General features: G+C 37.6%; 1 protein-coding gene across 2 annotated transcripts in view; it reads right to left on the bottom strand.

Annotated features, from left to right (window-relative positions):
* Parg (poly(ADP-ribose) glycohydrolase) overlaps positions 1 to 18,629 on the bottom strand; it is a 124,562-nt gene that overhangs the window by 11,662 nt on the left and 94,271 nt on the right. For both annotated transcript variants that reach the window (XM_004646971.3, XM_023707240.1), the window contains exons 14-16: positions 12,299 to 12,377; positions 9,146 to 9,254; positions 2,620 to 2,725 (exon numbers count right to left, since the gene is read on the bottom strand). In XM_004646971.3, coding sequence (XP_004647028.1) covers positions 2,620 to 2,725; positions 9,146 to 9,254; positions 12,299 to 12,377 — 294 coding nt within the window. The remainder of the gene's footprint in view (positions 1 to 2,619; positions 2,726 to 9,145; positions 9,255 to 12,298; positions 12,378 to 18,629) is intronic.

An 18,629-nucleotide genomic window follows, 5' to 3' on the forward strand; every position in this document is an offset into this window, starting at 1 on the left:
GCATGTGGTGCTGGGGGATTGAACCGCGGTCCCTGATGCCTTGCCAAGCTTGTTCTAAGTAGGTGCTTTAGACCACTGAGCCATCTCTCCAGCCCCCTGTCAATTCTTAACATACAGTAATTTTAGCTATTAAAAAAATCAACTGCTCTCAAGAGGTAAATGGGAAGAAGGCATCAAAAAGCAACTCCCTAAACAAACAAAAATGTCCAACAAAACACATGAAAATTCTCACATCTCAGAGAAACTGAAAAGATTGACAAGTCGTCTTTGTGAGGCTGTTCAGGCAAGGAAGACAATACAAAGTGACACCGCCTTCCAGGGGCAATTTATACTGTGAAAATGTGAATCAAGGATGCTACTAACTTTTAATTAATTAACTCTAGGGAGATAGCTTATATGTAAAATTATATATTGCTTATAATACAAGACAAAGGAAACAACTATCCCTGAATGGAGACTATGATATATACGTATATATCATGCAAGCCATTAATATGCTGACAGTTCAAGGGCTGATAAAAAATATGGTGTTTGAATTAAAAAAAATTTACAAAGACACATTAACATTAATCCTCCTCAAAAAATTCCTCCTTGCTTATGCCATCATTCTTGCCACTTTCTGAAGCAGGTCTGGAAGTCATCTTTAGCTGCACTGGGGCTGCCTCAATGTTTTGAAGCAATTAACAATATTTCCCTTGTGTTTCATTTTGACTTTGTGGAAGAGGCAGAAGTTGAATGGTGCCAAATATGATGAAGGCTGGATAAGGACATACTGTAATGTTTTCATTTGACAGAAATTATAAATATTTTGAATCAAGTCAGGACATCAAGGCAGACAGGATAGTATACTAAAGACATAAAAGAGGACTTTCAGAACTGTTCCAGAAAGTAGCAAGAATGATGGTACAAGTGTGTTTGAAATGAGGGGGAACATTTTGAAAATTAATGTTGATGCATCTTTTACTGTAAAAAAAAAAGAAAGAAAGAAAGAAACCACATAGCATTAACTATATTTTTTATTACACTGGTCACATCTACACTTGAACTTGAAAACCATTCAAGAGACTGCAGGGTTTTCAAATAAATAATATGTAGTGTGACCTCATAAATATCAAGAGTTATATGCATTGTTACACAGATTTCCAAAAGGATGGACTCCAAAATATCAACAGCAAATTCTGGTGATTTTTACATATTTATGGTATTTCTCTGGATAACTGAAAGCAGTAACTGTCATTTTTACAAAAACAGTAACGGGCTCTTATCATTGGGGTGAGGGCAGTTATATTATCACAGACTCAACTGTTCTATTCCCAAGGAGATAGATTTTTATCCTATCTAGTTTGGATATCAAAGCCATGTTTGCTTTCATTGTTTTACTGTTACATTGATAAAAATAACATTCATCTGGGCTTTGTCCCAGTTTCCTGGCAGCAGCTTTAAAAACCCCTGGAACTGCTTAAGCAGCTCTAGTCTTTGTTATGCTAATGAGGTGATGGGAGAGCCCCATCTCCAGGGAAACCAAGTTCAATCACATGGTCAATGATATAATCAATCATGCTCATGTAATCAAAGTCCAGTAAAACTGCTGAACACTAAAGGCTGGTGTAGCTCCTGGTTGAACAAAGATGTGTGGGGGCCATGGGAAGGCTGTCAAAGCTCTGCATCCTCTTCAAGCTTAACCCTATGTGTGTCCTTCACATTAAAATAACTATTGTAAGGACAGGGCTTAAGAGTTCTGAGTCACTCTAGTCCTACCAAACCTGAGGGCCCAGGCTCCTCAGATACAGGGTTACAGTCTAAAATGTGGGCCCTGCTCCTAAACTATGTTTTTGGCCCTAACTCCAGGTCAGAACTGCACTGCACAAAACCTGTTGGTGTTGAGTCAGTTGTACCGAAGTGAACAGTAAACAATCCTAAGAAATGATACCTTCAAAAGTAGAGCAAATGTCACAATCTGGTAAGGGGCCACTAATTTTGTTAGTCAGGTTTTGTGATTTTTTTTTTTCCTGCCACATACAGTGAGAAGATACTGTTCCTCAGCACCCCTAGGTCTCCTTATTTGGGCCACACAGGCAACTCTTACTCTCAGCCCACGGCAACAACTCAGGCGGTAGCACACAACTCCACTGCAGCCACGGTGCTCTTCACCATGTGTCCCTGCTGGCCTGACTGTACTCAAGGCAGGTGCCATGTCTTATATACCTTTGGATTCTAAGTGCCAGCAGTGCCCAGAACATGCCAGACGGCCTATCAGTTTAGTGAAGGAAAGAGTTGCGACATAGCTCTGCCAATAAAAATCTTTGCAAGCAAAGGAAAATGTTTGGAGTGGGTGGTTTGATTTGAAATTTCACAGTTTCTTTGGACTCTCCCTTCCCCTTGAACTTTCTATATTCAATTAAATCCTGTGTCTGATGGATCAAAGAGATAAACCTCTGCACAAAATGGTAAATAAGACTAAGAATTCCTTCAAACATTAAAAAAAAGGATGGTATCAAATAGTGTTTCTTTCTTAGGCTTTTCTAGTCTCTAATAACATAATGTGTTATGTTAGAAATGTGGCTTGAAGGACTAGCTTTTTTCCTGGTCAGCATGTTGTTATCTTTCTGTACAACTCACCTTTTAATCTAGCATCACCCCCAAAGGCACCACAGCCCCAGTTTCCTGTGGCCACTGCGGAGAGGCTCTCTGAAGGAATGCCAGGGCGGAGGAATCCACAGTAAGCCTGCAGGATGAAAGACACATTACAGCACATGAGTGCCCAGACAGTAGCAGTGCTTCTGACAGATGCCCCGGGATCAGCTTCCATTATCCAGTTTCTGTCTGCTCCCTCTCATTTATCTTACCTTCATAGGGCCAAAGCAGAGCAGAAAACAAAGAGAAGAAATGCCTGGGATTATATAAGGAAGAGAATAAAAATGACAGATTCTGATATTTATCTACATTGATATTAGAACAATCAAATGCTTTGAATGAATACAGGTCTCAAGTTTCTTTTTCCATTTCAAATAAATAGAAAGGACACTGCTAGAGATATTTCAAGAACTGGTAAGATCCCTATGATAAAACATAAAACTACCAGGAAAGGCGCTTGATCCACAGCTGTCTTTGAAGGGTTCTGATTCCCATCATCAGGACAGTTAACTCTCACGCCACCCAGCACTGTCTCCCCTGAGGCACTGGGACTAGATTAGGTTATGTGTGTGCTTCCTGCCACTGGAATGCACACAAAGAGCAAGCAACTGTCTCTAAAAAGGATTCCTATACCTGAGTATGAAATCATCTTTATTTAAAATGCCCTCTAGTCTGAGAATTTTCTAGTTTCACAGTTCTGTCTTAAACTGGAATATTTAAAAATTTGCCCAGAGTGAGGGAAGTACACTCTGCCCTGAGGATGCAGGCTACCTATTAATTAAGCAAACAGCTCTTTCTGTACCTGAAGAGTATGTTTAAGGCTCTAGAATTTCTCATTATCAATTTTTTGTTGTCAACTTAGTGGTCTCTCTGCTTCTAAAGGCTTAACTTTCTTAAGCTATTGGATTACTATATTAGGAGTTTAATATAAAAGCAAAGCTCCCCTAGTTCTCTCAGGTACCATACACAGGCCAAAAATATAACCTACATATTTAAATACAATTAAAGGAATGATCAGTGACAGATGTTCCCATGGAAAGATCAAGGATAAAGATGCTTCTGTGAAACTCACACATACAAATATAATAAATTGATCTTGGAAGTTTCTGCAAGAGCATAAAAATTTATTTTACACACCGTCTGGATGGATTAACAAGGCTGTTTCTTCTACCCCTCCTGGGCTGTAAATCCTGACAGACACTAACTAAGAGTTGGTGCCAGAGCATTATTCAGTGCTATGATACACAGCTGACAGGGAACTCTCAAACACCTGCATAATCAGATGCATAGAGCTCCTGAAAAAATCTTTTGAAAGTTCCAGTTTGGGGGGGCAGGTTCTTGGTCAAAAAAGAAGCTAACATTACACAAACAAAAGGGAGAACAAACCCTTTGTCAGGACAATATAATTTTGCCATTCTGTTGCTGTCAATAGTTTTAGATGCCTGTGTGGACAAAAAGTTTTTGGTTTCCTTCTCATATCTTCATTTTATACTACAGTAAAGTCTCTTCCTTACCGTTGCCTCTAAAAAAACAGGGTAATTGTGTATCAACGAGCAAAAATATTTAGTTTAATGAAGCATTGGAAATATTTAAAATTATCACAAGCAAAGTATTACAGAAGGTATTGATGAATTTCTCTGAAAAATGACCTTAACAAAAACAAGCCATGAAACTGCAATTAACTGTTTTTAATGATCTGATCAAATACCAGACAAAACTTTAAAAATAAGAAATGATATAGAAGTACACAGAATTTATAAAAATAACCAGTTAAAATGATTAAGTACAAAATTATTTCATCACTTACAAGTGAGAAACAGGAAGTCTAGCTGTTCCCCAAGTATCCTTTAGAGGCATGCTTGCAGGGCACCCCCATGGAAACTAACATTGTGAATAGTTAAATCCCTTATATAAAATAGTGTAGTACTTTCATATAACCTAGGTATTTCTCCTGGAGTCTTAAACCATCTCTAGATTACTTATAAAGTAAATGCTATGCAGATAGTTGTTGTTATATTGTATTGCTTCAGGAATAATGACAGAAAAATCTATATATGTTCAATAAAGATAAACATTTTTTGAGCACTGCTCATGTGCAGTTGACTGGCTCTGCAAAGGCAGAACCCAAAGATATGGAGGGCTGGTTGTGTAAGCTGTGCCTAATTCTCTTTAGAGGGTCAGCCCAGGCTTTCCCTTTTTCCAGGAAGTAGAGAGATCTCTTAAAAGTTGGAGGCCAGGGCAGAACCATAAATCAAGACTCTTTCACAGCAGAAACTGAGTTCCATTATAAGAAACAAGAGAAAAAGGCAGTGACCTTAAAAGTGTCTTGAGTCCCTAAAGAAAGGTGCTGGAAGTTCTCAGAAGCTTCACATACATTTTCCCAGAAATATACTCGAAACAATCAGAGAAAGAAGAAAACAGGTTGCATCCTGACCTTATGCAAATCTTACTAAGGAAACCTAATGCAGCTACACACAACTTTTCATAGCTGATTTCTTTCTTCCCTTGCAGAGTGTTTTGCCAGTTTTACAAGAGGAGTCATAAATCTTTCCAAAGCCAAACATAATTCTCTTCTGGAATGTCACCTGGCTGATCTTTCACAGGATTAAACAAGCTTCACAGCACCAGCAAGACTGATTCCTTCCTATTAAACACCGAGTCTACCCACAGGTAACAATGCATGTGGGTCCAATAGAGTAGTGGAGCCTGGAGAGAGCCCTCTTCCAGGGGAATAAAGCACTCTGTGGGACTGCCCTTTCATTTATTATCTGGTATGAAGTAGCAAACAGGCCTTTATAGCTCAGAAAGCCACGCTCAATTCTGATGCTGAAAAGTAGCCTTGTGCTTTGTTGATTCATTCAGAAAAATGTAGTTTTTTGATTTGTCCCTATTTTTTTTCAGGTATGCAAAAAAAAAAAATTACATCAAGACATCTAATGTGATTTAATTCAGACTTCTGCTTTACAATAAATTTACAAAACATAATGACATAAAAAGTTAACTCTTTTTCCAAACCGTGCCAGTTTTATGTAGAATTCCTGTTGCACTACTAAAATTCATAAATTTTTAAATAGGTAAATGTAACTAATAAGGAATGGAATGCCTTAATGTAGAAAGTCTAGTTATTTTAATTGGTTTTTCATTAAGTTGTCAATGATATTTAACAAAATCATGTTACTTTCTTCTTTTTCAAAGAATTAGAAAAATATTCTTTGCTGAAAGAATGGTGTTTGGGGAATACAACAGTAAGTGAAAGAACACATACTTCCCCATGTGCCAGGCTATGAACAAACATCTTCTCAAATACAAGCTCACATGCTATAAACTACACCTGTGGAATTTCTTATCTCATAGGAATTAAATAAATAGATCATTTTGAATTGCCTGCAAAAGTATATCAAATAGTAAAAAATATTGGGAAAAGGGAGTCAGTGGGTACTTTGATTACAGTCAAGTTAATGATCACAACAGAAGAGGTGATGAAAGTATGCTTGTATGAGATCATATGTTAGCAGGCAGGTACAGTCTCACTTAAGAATAAACTAGGTGAACAAGTCTCTAAGCCAGACCTAGTTACAATAACCTCTGTATGGGAGCATCATGGGCTGTGGCTGTGGCTCAGAGACTGGTCACTTGCCTATTCTGCAAGGGACTCTTGGTTCAATCCTCAGCAGCATCACACATGCACAAGGAAAGGATGGTCTCAAGTCAATGCCTCTGCATGTAAGTCCTGGCCTTGTGCTGCTCAGATCTGGGACCTGAGACAAGTTACTTAAGCATCCTAAGGCTCAGGCCACTTTCTCTACAACAGAGATAAGAATGGTATCCCTGTCTTCTGGGTCTGAGGATTAAGTTTGAGCAGGCCTGTGGACCAGAAGCAATGCTCCAGCAGACCCAGCTGCTTGGGAGGCTGAAGCAGGATGGCCTGAGATGAAGAACTTGAGAGATCTCAAACAACCAATCTCCCTACCTGCAAAACAAACAAACAAACAAACAAACAAACAAACAAACACTGGGGGTGTAGCCTGGCCAGGGAGTTCTTGTACTCACCAGACTGTGAGTTACTTCAGTTGGAGCGGGGGGATATTAAGGAGCATTAAGGAGCTAAGTAGAGTGCCTACCTCACAGTCATCATTTTATTGCTTTTACTACTGAAATTTCTATTATTTGAAAACAAGTTCTGTTTGCATTTGACACAAAAGAATCTTATTCATTATAGATCAGATTTAACTGACATAAAGGCAGGTTGAACACAAATACAAAACCGCACTATATATTAAAAATCAACCCATACTTCAACAGCTTCCTATTCTGCACCTGATATGACAATGGACCTACTTGGCTTTATCCAACCCTCAGAAAATACTTAGAAGAGTATAGCTAACATTTTGAGTGACGAGATGATTTATGCAATTCGTTTTTTAAATCTATTTGGTTGTTGCAGGGTCTCACTGTGCAGCTCAGATTCATGGTGATCTTCCTGCTTTCAGGCTCCCCAGTGGTAGGACTACAGGCATGTGGCACTATGCCCAGACTCTTGCCGGCTCAGCATGCCCTGGGGGCAGGGTTGGCGCACCATGTAGTGCTGGGGATCAAACTGTGGTCCCTGCACTTGCCTAAGCAGGTACTTTGTCCGCTGAGCTATTTTGCCAGCTCCAATTTATGCAATTACTTACCCTACATTTTATATCAGGGTTGCGTAAGACTTTATTTGCTTAAACACATAGAAGACTCATTTATGTACAAAGGTTACCTTTCAAAAAGATTTTAAGGGCCGGGGAGATGGCTCAGTGGAATAAGCACTTCTCTAGCAAGCGCAAGGGCCTGAGTTCAATCCCCGGTTCCGAAAAAAAAAAAAAAAAAAAAAAAAGATTTTAATTGTGGATAATGTTTAAAAGTGAATGATCCAGCTCCTATTAGAGAGCAGATGTAGGAGTACAGACTTATTTATAAAAATGTAATCTTTCAGCTTGTGTTAATAAGCTTTATCACCATGGGGTTAGGTACATTTTGCCTCCTTGTCCTGTATTTGTCTACAAATAATCTTTTGTTTACATATAGATAAATGTCTTTCCAGTTTCAACGACCATGTGACAAATTCCTATATACATATGTAAGTTAACACTTGACAAAAATGTGAAGACAAACTTTCCTAGTCTACCTGATACACTCTACCATGACTCATGGTCTTGAAAGCAATTGCTTTCAGGCAAGAATTTGGAGCAGCAAAACCAAATTTATATTTATCTATTACTTTTTTGTAGTGGGGTATGCCAGGGATTGAACCCAAGGCCTCACATATAGGCAAGCACTGTAGCACAAGGCTGCATCCCTAAGGAGAATTATATTTAAAATATACCCAATTTCTAGTGAAAGTTTTTTTTTTTTTTTTGCTTTTTTGGACAGGGTCACACTATGTAGGTTAGGCTAGCTGTGAACCTGCAGTGATCTTCCTGCTCTAGCTTCTTGAGTGCTGGCATTATAGGCATGCACTGCCAACCCAGCATTAGTGAGAGATACTTGATACAGTACAAGTGAATCCAACTTCGAATCAGCAGAGAAATTTACAACTGTTAATAGACCAGAGAAAGGTTCTTCTGAGGAATTATAAAACGTGTATACAAGCTCAGCTTCGGAAAATAATGCTTCCAACTTTTTTTAGATTTGTTTAGATCTCTAATCATTAAAATAAAAAAAATAACTGTTAATATGTTAGATTCTCAAGTGGATCAGGATATAAGACAATAAGTCTAATTATTTTCAAAATAGCCACTTAATTGAAAGGGTAACAGAGACTTTCTGGATTACTTGGCTGTTCACCTTCAATCATTACCAGCAGCACCAGTGGCAGGACTGGCATATGTAACCACACAAGGCCACAAATTTATTCTCTTACCCACTGGACTCAGCACACCACTGTATGATGGAGCATATCGGTTCTAGTTAGTAGTAATGAAAATGTGAATTGACAGTAGATCCAGCTCATTTTTATATTGCTGTAAATAATACACATATTGTACTAGCCAGCACTAAGTACCAGAGCTTCCATCATAACTATATCAAATTACCAAATCCATAAACAACATATCACTCTTACCTATATCTGAAAATAACTAATTTGACCATTTTGGTTTATTGGTGTTAATTCTGACACCATACCTTGTAGAGAAAATGTCATTAGGGACACTGAAAAAAATGACCAGGGCTCATTCATTTCTAGATGGCCTTAAAATGACAATGCTCCAGAGCAGCTAAAAGTACCTGATGAGATAAATGCGTGTGTGGGGTTTGACATCAAGTAACATTCTATCTGGCAACCTCAGCCAGTAATCAAACAATTACAAAATAGAAAGTACATCTTGTACAAGCTGACAGGGCCATTAAATCAGGAGAGCTGTGGGCAGACGTACTGACACTGCAAGAATTACCAGAAAGCATTAATTTCAGCATTAATAAAATGGCAGTAAATAGATGACAGCTGCCAGATGAACTAAGAAATAAGGTTACTGGCCTTGTTAAGCTCGCGTCTCATTTTCTCAGGCACAAACTGATCGAGGTAGCGTCTGAAGTGAAGTGCGTCGATGGCGACAATTTCAGTGTAACGGCGCTGCCAGTCGTCCCTGGGTCAGGCCACAAAGGGGAGAAGATGAGAAAAAGGTAGCATCCTTCAAATAAAGCCTGTGCAGGGTCACTCTATTGACACTTGGACAGCATTAAAATATTAAAAATGATCTGTGGCTGCAGGATTCAGAAACTACTTCCTTTTTAGACTCAGAGATGAACACACTGTGCATTGCCAGGCATTAAAAAGAAAAATCAAGCAACAAGACACAAATTTGGGAAATATACATCACTTCAGTGAATCTCAAAGGTTAAATAAAGGATTTGGAAGCAAACAAAAGTAATTAAGTTCTTTGTTTCCCTCTTGTACAAAGGATGTGGAATTTATAGTTCACTACTTTGTTTTAAGAGACACGTTCTAAATTACTGGTGTGTAGCATCAACATCAACACATACTGCACATATGCTATGAAAAATGTGTAATAATTCAATGCCATATTTTACCTACTGTGCTCAGCTGCTGACTGCAAGAAAGTATTTTTAAAAGACAAAAGACATCAAAGCAGACAATAATATGATTGTTGATATACAAAATACTAGTTGGGACAGTAATTTTAGGAATGTGCAAAATTCTAAATATTCCACCTCTTTATAAAAAGTTTTATACATTGATATGCCAAGCACTGACATGTTGTTCTTACTCTGGAGAACAACAACAGAAATCTGCATGTTAGTCTGTAAATAATTAGAGAGCAGCATCTACACAGATAACTACTGTGGCCACAAATTTTACACAAAAGGAAAGAAAGCAGAGGCTGATGTGAGACATTACAAAGACTATGGTGTGGCACAGATTTGGCTACTGAGCAACAGCCAACTTCTTTCTGCCACATGGCTCACTAAAAAACAATTTGCCCTGGGTAGAGGACACAACTGAGCGGGGAAACAAGAATTCAAAGTCTAAAATATACTTCAATATGCTGTCTCTCGGGTAGATAGTTGTTCAAAAAGAAGGGGGTGGTGAATGAAAGCAAGAGACAGGAAAAGGAATATTGTGGGACTGTCCTGCTTCAAGATTATATATGATTAGTTTTTTTGACTTATGTGTAAACATAAGAAGTATATAATTCTTTATGCCTATTTTTAAAATATATTCTAATTTTTAATTTTTTTTTATCATATTCTGTAGGGACTTAAAGTTCAACATATCAATACTTGATGAAAAAATACCTGTTCCATATTATGCCTAAGATGTTTGATGTTCAGACAGATAGTGAGGTTAAGCTTAACAACCTAAGTTGTATGGTAATAACAATAAGCTTGTCTTCTGGATGGTTAACAACCTAAGTTTGCACACCAAATTAGAGAAAAAGGAGGGCTGCAAGGAAAGCCAACTTTTTGGCCCTAGCCTTCCAAGGTCAATTAAGACTCAGGACATGTGAGAACTTGTACTGTAACGTCATGTAACTCGGTAGTGTCCCAAATTTTCTGATCAAGGAGATTATGGGACCAAAGAGGAAAGTGATCGATGACGTAGAGTGTGCCTAAGGAGAGTCACATGGAGAGAAAACATTCTCTTAGGCTTTCACAGAGAACACATTGGCCAAGCAATGGCCGTGACTCATCCACATGGCTGCACTGACAAAGGTTCTACATTCTGAGGTACAGGATCTCAGGATAAATCCTGGGGCATTTCACTGACCTTATCAGACCCAAAAGCTACAACTCTTGTTGCATAGGTCCTGCTTTACCTTGGTCTTAACCATCCAGCAGAAAAGTATAAAAAAGAAATATAAGAAGTAAAGCCATGCTGTTATGTTGACCTGTAGGGGACTCAGGTCACAATTTCTGACATTGCCAGTCAAGTGGAAGACACAATACTATTATGGGCTACTGGACTCTTTTAGAATATTTTTGCTGAGTTTACACACCTATAATATTCAAATAACGGAACTTAACAAAAAAAGGGATACAGATGAATGTCCATTTTGTATCTGTGTATTCAAAGTGGCTAGGATAGATATATAGTTACATTCTCTTAATGAATAGAGGGATTTGTTCTAATGGTGTTTGTAAATAGAATATCATGTCCGCATCTTGTACAGTAATTAACCACTAGGAAGAATGTATGCAACGTGTTACTTATTGAAACTGTCCTACCAATTAAAAAAAAAAAAGTTGATATAGTACAAATGTTACTACATTAAGTGTCAGACCTATCTCTGATATTAACCAACTAATTGATCTTTGTAAATCATATAATTTCACTTATTCTAATACTTATTAGAGAATTAATCTAAGAAATCTCTACAGTAGTTATATATAAGAAAGTTAATTGTATTAATTTCATTTTATATGTTGTATATAAACATAAAACACTTCATAGAGTTAGTATAAGAATACAAAACCAAAACATGTGTGTGTAAAATTAAAAAAAATTAAAGTTTTAAAGTATAAAAAAAAATAAAATGTACTTCAAGAAGAAATGTGACAACACTGAGGGAATTCACTGCAAGTCCTGCTGGCAGTGGTTTGTGGCACGAGGCAAACTATCACAGTGCAGGTTGCTAATTAGTAGATTAGCTCCACCCAGCTAATCTCACAGAAAAACTGAGGATAGTGAAATGAGCTGGCCAAAGGCTTTCAGCTCCATTTTCAGCTGATTCAAAGTAAGTTCCAACTCAGAAATTAATTTCCGACTTGGAACTTGGCCTTCCTTGTTTTTGCTATAGATGTCTGGTTCTTACTGTCTCATCCTTTGGTAAATGGAGACTATATATAAATATGACAGCTACAGTGGGGTGGGGTGGTAGGGGGAAATCACAGCTGAATTCCCTCCTCCTCTTTTTGAACTATGTAGTTCAGGCGAGACTTGAACTCATGGCAATCTTCCTGCCTTGGTCTCCTGAGTGCTGGGATTATAGGCGTACACAAGCACAACTGGCATTAATATAGTTTTAAGTGCCAATCAACTTATAATACTGAAGTTAAAAGGAAAATTCAATTGCTGGGTAAGAACAGAAGGGATACAGAGCACAGCAGGGAAAACCCCACACACTTTCACTTGAAGCCAGGCAACACCAAAGTCAGAAAACAGACTCACCTTTCACTCTCATCTTCATGACTGCGGGCCCAGCGGTACGATTCAGCATAGCCAGTGTATTCACTGTACTGCTCAGTACCTGAAACAAGTAATCTGTGAGCATTCACTTCGTATTCAACAGTGAAAGCTTCTGACCTTAAATCAACAATAAAGCAAAGGCATCACTGCCACTGTACTTGACAGCCCCCAACTAGTGCGGTTAAGCAAGAGAAGAAGTAACAGACATGAAGAATGTGAAAAATCAATAGGCCAGGCATGTAGCTCAGTGATAGGACACATGCCTGACTTGACCGAGGGCCATGATAAAACTGTCCACTTCTGAAGATGTGTCCTGACTGGGTATATAATAATCCTAAAAGAGCAATGAAAGAAAAAAGAGCTCATAAGTTTAGTGAATTCAAAGTTAATTCTGTATGTTAGCAGTGAACAATGACAAAAGAAACTTTCAAAAATCCAATGACCATCATGTCAAGAATGGAAAATATCTAGGACTAAATGTCCCAATGGGTGTAAAGGACAACACTGAGGAAAAGTAAAAACTCAGGCAAATAAATACAGTATGTGCGGGGGTATTGCCATAATGTTTATTTTTTAATCTACAGATTCACCTTAATTCTAAATAAACACAGTAGAATACTTATTTATTTATTTAGGTATCAGGGATCAAACCCATGACCTTTCATTTGCCAGGCAGGTGCTTATGCCGCTGAGCTATCTTCCTGGCCACAGACAGGGTTTCACTATGCAGTTCAGGTTGGCCTTAAACTTTGTATGTAGCCTAGGCTAGCCTCAAACTTGTGATCTTCCTGACTCAGTCTCCCAAGTACTAAGACTACAGGCATGTGCCACCATGCCCAGTTTCCCCAGGAGACTTTCTAAAAAGTAGCAATTGAGAAGAAATGTATGTCCATCTAAGAATTTACGTAGAACAATTACAGGACTCATTCATTTATCTCATTCAACATTTACTAGATCTTAGCTCAAGGAAAGACCAACACATCAAAAGAACTACACAGAATCTGTAACAGTCAACTGCTTGTCAACAAAGGTATTAAAACAATCTGTTCAGGAAAGGATACGTTTTCCAGTAAACACTGTTGAAGCAAGTATGCATTCACACAGGAAAAATATAAAGCTCAATTGTTACACTACAAATACAATTTTGAGACAGATCACAGACAAATATAAAATTATAAAATTTCTAAAATAAAATACAGGACAGTTGCTTCCCTCCTTCCTTTCTCCCCTCCTTCCTTCCTTCTCTGTGTCCCTCTCTCTTTCCCTTCTTTCTATCTTTCTTTTTGGTACTAGGGATTGAACCCAGGGCCTTTGCATTGAACTACATTCTAGACATGCCTGGCCTCCCTTAATTTTCAATTTTGAGACAGAATCTTGCTTAGACACTATATTGCTCAGGCTGGACTTAAAACTTGTGATCCTCCTGCCTCAGCCTGACAGTGTTAGAATAACAAGCATACACCACCAGATCCGGTGTGATAGGAAAGATTTCTTAGAATGGATAAATAACCATGGATAAATGATGGATAATGATCATGTAATTTAGCAAAAGACCCAAACGAAAGCTACACTGGATCAATATTAAATAGTTCTGGTTATTACAACATCAATAAGAAAATATTTAGGCAGGACTTCAGGGGGTATTCATAAAATTAGTATCTGACAAAGGACTTACGTTCCGAATACTTGAAGAATACTCAACAATAATAAAAACAGCAAAAACCCAATTTAGAAAAATGGGAAGGTGACTTGGATGCACCTTACACTGCAAAATACACACTGGGTAGCAATCAAACAAAACACTCATCACCATAATCAGTAATTGGAGAAATGCACTTTAAAGCCACAGTGAGATATCACTGTACACCTGAAGAATGGCTGAAAGACTCATGACCCCACATGTGCACAAGGATGCTGACCAAGGAGAAATTGCATAGACTACTGGTAGAACCTTGTATTGCCATCATATAACATGGTACAACTTTGGAAAACACTTTGCACTTTCTTATAAAATGCAACATATATTCACTTTTTGGCCTAAAAATTCCATTCCCAGGTATTTACACAATAAAAATTGAAAATACATGTCCACAAAAGAATGTCTATGATAGGTTTATTCATGATAGCCATCCATTAGTCGGGATGCAATCAGAGAAACATAGTAGGAGATACAGATGAAGACACTATGACAAGGAGTTGGCTCCACAACTCCAGGAAGCTGGCACTGAGACACAGGCAGCTGCTGCTGTCCATGCGATGTAATTTTTTTTTCCCTCTGCTTTTAAGACCTTTCAACTGATTAAACTAGCCTCATGCATGTTGCCTTACTTTTCTCACTGCTAAGACAAAATACCTGATACTTAAAGTTAAAAAAGAAAAGGGTCATATGGCTCACAGTGTGCAGAGGTTTCAGTCCATAGTTGGCTGCCTTCAAGGCAGGGGGGCACAGCAGAGAAGCATCACAGAGGACAAACAGTCCGTGGCAGGCAGAAGGACGAAAAGCAGCAGGTAGCAAGCAATAAGCAGTAACAGCAGCCCTCTTTCTGTCCCTTCTATACAGGTTACTCATCCTTCGAGTGGGGCACCCTTAATCCCAGCATGGCACCTTGAATCAGTCCCAGCATCACAATTCCAACATCATACACTCCAGAGCCAGCTACCTTCCAGCTACCACAAGAGCTCTGTCTATGACTGCATGGGGCTTGGGAGGACATCTAGATTCAAGCCATAACATGTATTAGTATGAAGAATTTTCCTCCTTCAATGGTAACTGATTGTGGATTTTAATCACATCTACAAAATATCTTTTCAGTTAATACCCAGAGTAGTGTTTCTTTGAATAATGGAGGTTGTAACTTCGCCAAGTTGACATATAAAGAGCACAACGAATTTAAAAGCAGAAACAATCTAAACGTCTATCAAAAGAAAATTAGCAAAATATGTAGCATGATCATTCAGAGGAATACTTCTTAGCGATAAAAAAGAATCACTGATGCATTAAATATACAGATAAATTTCACATATACAATGCAGAGGAAAAGATAGAATACTATATAAATCTGTTTAGATGAAATTCGAAAAAAGACTATACACACACACACACACACACACACACACACGACTCAAAGGAATTTTCTGAGGTAATAGGTGGGTACATTCCATGTCTTGACAGAGATGTGGGATACAGGAGCATATGTGCTTGCCACAACTACTATATTATACACTTAGCACCATATATTTCACTGTGCATAAATTGTATTTTTAAAAAGTTGTAAACAAGCATTGAACACTACTTAGGCAGCTCTTCTCAATGGCACTAGTTAGCAATTCTGAAATTACCTTTTGTATATTCTGGCCTGAAGAAAATATGGAAAGAGGAAGACTATAAGGTATGCTATGATACTGGATGAGAAAGGGAGGTATACATATGAGTTCACAGTTGTGTCTATGTGCGTGTGTTTATATATAGATAGATGTAGATATATAGATATATATATATTATACACATACCCACAGACAAACAGATACAACATGTTCTAGCTCAAATCTTGCCTTCTAAAAACCTACTCTAAAATCTAAAACTTCAGGGCCGGGCAGATGACTCAGTAGAGTAAATGCTTGCCTGGCAAACGCAAGGGCCTGAGTTCAATCCCCCCTTTCTGAAAATACATAAATAAATAAATAAAACTTCTTAGAGAAATGGTTGTTACAGTGTTAAAGCAAGAGCAGGGAATACACAAGATGGGCCTAGAACATCTTTTGGTGCAAAATAAGGAGGTGCTCAAAGAAAAAACTGCATTAAGACACAAAGGACCTATGACAGTGGGATACAATAAATAGCTGGAAGGAGCTCTGCCAATCAAACATGGGGCAACTTGGCATTAATAGATGACAGCAACAAATTACAGCCCACCAACTAAAAAGAACCTGTATCTATACAACCATTACTAAATAAATATAAAGAAAAAAGAAAAAAAAGGTCCTTCTTTACAGTAGAAAATCAAGTACTAAATGTAGATAACAGTGGTATTGGGCTGGTGAGATGGCTCAGTGGTCTAAAACATCTACTTAGAACAAGCTTAGCAGGAACCGCGGTTCAATCCCCCAGCACCACATGCCAGCCAGTCCCGCCCCCTGGTGGGCTGAGCTGGCCACACACACACACACACACACACACACATAAATAAATAAAAATTAAAAAACAACAACAACAACAAAACAGTGGTACTTCAGTTCATGAATTTAACTCTTCCCACGCTTCTGGCTACAGAGTTTGTTCTACAACTGTAGTGTAATGTGAGTTGAAAAAAAATGTATCAGTGGTTGCTAAAATTAGCAGGTGAAGCTTTCATGATAACAAGTTATTTGGAGTTTCAAAAACATATAAAATATGTAATTACAGATAAATGACAAAGTAAAAAAGAATCTAATAGAGAAGAAACTTGACAGAGCATCCTAGTCCATCATTACACCATGTCACTTGGAGGGAGAAGACACACAAGCAGGAACAATATCGCTCTGTGGGACTCACACCAGAATGAACCAACACAGGGAAAACTGAGCAACTGTGCTAGTTTAAAGGACACATGGCAAGTAAAAGAAGGTATAAGGCTGACTGGTTGAAGACTGGGGGGGATAAAGCTACAAAGGGCTTATAGGGATAAATGACAATTAAAATACAGACTAGAGATTAACAGAATTCTATCAATTTAAGTTTCTTAATTTTAAGTAACTGCTGTGCTGACTGACAGAGATTATCTTAATTCTTAGAGAATATAAATATTTAGGAGATGAAAGGAGACACTGTCTCCAACACACAAATATTTCAGGACTAGAAAGGAAGACAACTGAAACAAATAAGACAAAAATGTAAGTGGCTGAATCTTAGTAAACAGTATATAAAAATTACATGCATTATCCTTGCAACTTTTGTATAAGCTTAAAATTTATTTATATATATATATATAAATATATTTATATGATAATAAAGCTATGAAAACTATTTTTAATATGGTTCATGTTTTCTAATTGTTAAAAAATTTAAACTCAATACTAGAGCTCCAAGTTTGTTTAGTATACTGTTTCCTAAAAATAATTAATTTAAACTTTGTTGCTGCAAGTGAAATAAACCAGACCTACATGTGTAAATATTGTATTGTCTCCCTAGTGTAAGAATCCAAAAGAAGAAATAAAACCTGAAAGGTATAACAGATACAGTAAAATGGAAAGAAACAGAACTTAAGGATTAAACAACGAAGAGGAGAGAAAGGAGAAAAGATAGGAAAAAAGTTACGAGAAAAAGCATATAAGTATACATAGGATGGCTGAAGGGATTATATTAAAAATTTTCATCAGTTTCTTAAAAACAGCAGTTAATGTATAGAATTTTCACCTTGACTAATTATGTATGCTACTATCTGTAAACTAAGCAACTACATAAGAGTATACCAATGTGTAATACAAAAACCATGCTTGAATACCTGTCGTCTTGGTCTGCTAAATGTGTACCATTCCTAATGTCACATCAATTACTCTCTTTAAAATAAATTTTAAAAAAAGGTAATAAAAGGAAAAAAAGGACAGAACAAAATAAGATTTCTTGAACGCAAGCAGTAACTTGTAATCATATGTTTAACCTTTCATAACTGTATCTGTTAGCTGAGCAGCAGATTTGAGGATAAAAATAGATAATATATCAACCATTGTTAATCAGCTATTCTTGTTTTGAAAATCTGTAACATTTGTATTGTTGCATGTTACCCTGTTTCTGTCTTTATATTGGATCTTTGTTCTTGCTTTTTTTGTGTGTGCAGGGTCTCACTACACAGTGCGGACTTGTTGTGATCCTCCTGTTTTCAGCCTTCCTAGTGCTGGGATTAAAGGTGTGTGCAACCATGCCTGAACTCATGTTCTTGCTCTTGTTTTTACTCTTCAAAAAAAAAAAAAGGACTATTAAAAAAACCCTCAAAAACTTTGTTGTTGTTGCTATTATTTTGTGGCAGTGGGAATTGAATCAGGGCCTAACGCATGTTAGGCAATGCTCTACCTCTGAGTTACATCCCCAGCCCTATAATGTAAGTCCTATAAATTTATCTAGAATGTTGGGCAAGATGGCCATGGTACAAATCGAGAAAAAAATTAGAAAATTCATGTTGTTTCTTACACAAAGCTTTCCTCTATGCAGTAAGTAAAGCTGGCTGCTTCACTCTGTGGTCCTGTGGCAGTTTGCACAGAACATTAATAGAAAATTTAGTATATTAAATTGCTATCTGAAAACGAACTGGAGACCGAGTCCTAGCCCAGGTCCGGTGAG

This window comes from Octodon degus, unplaced genomic scaffold, assembly GCF_000260255.1.
Source record: "Octodon degus isolate 3935 unplaced genomic scaffold, OctDeg1.0 scaffold00285, whole genome shotgun sequence".
NCBI lineage: Eukaryota > Metazoa > Chordata > Mammalia > Rodentia > Octodontidae > Octodon > Octodon degus.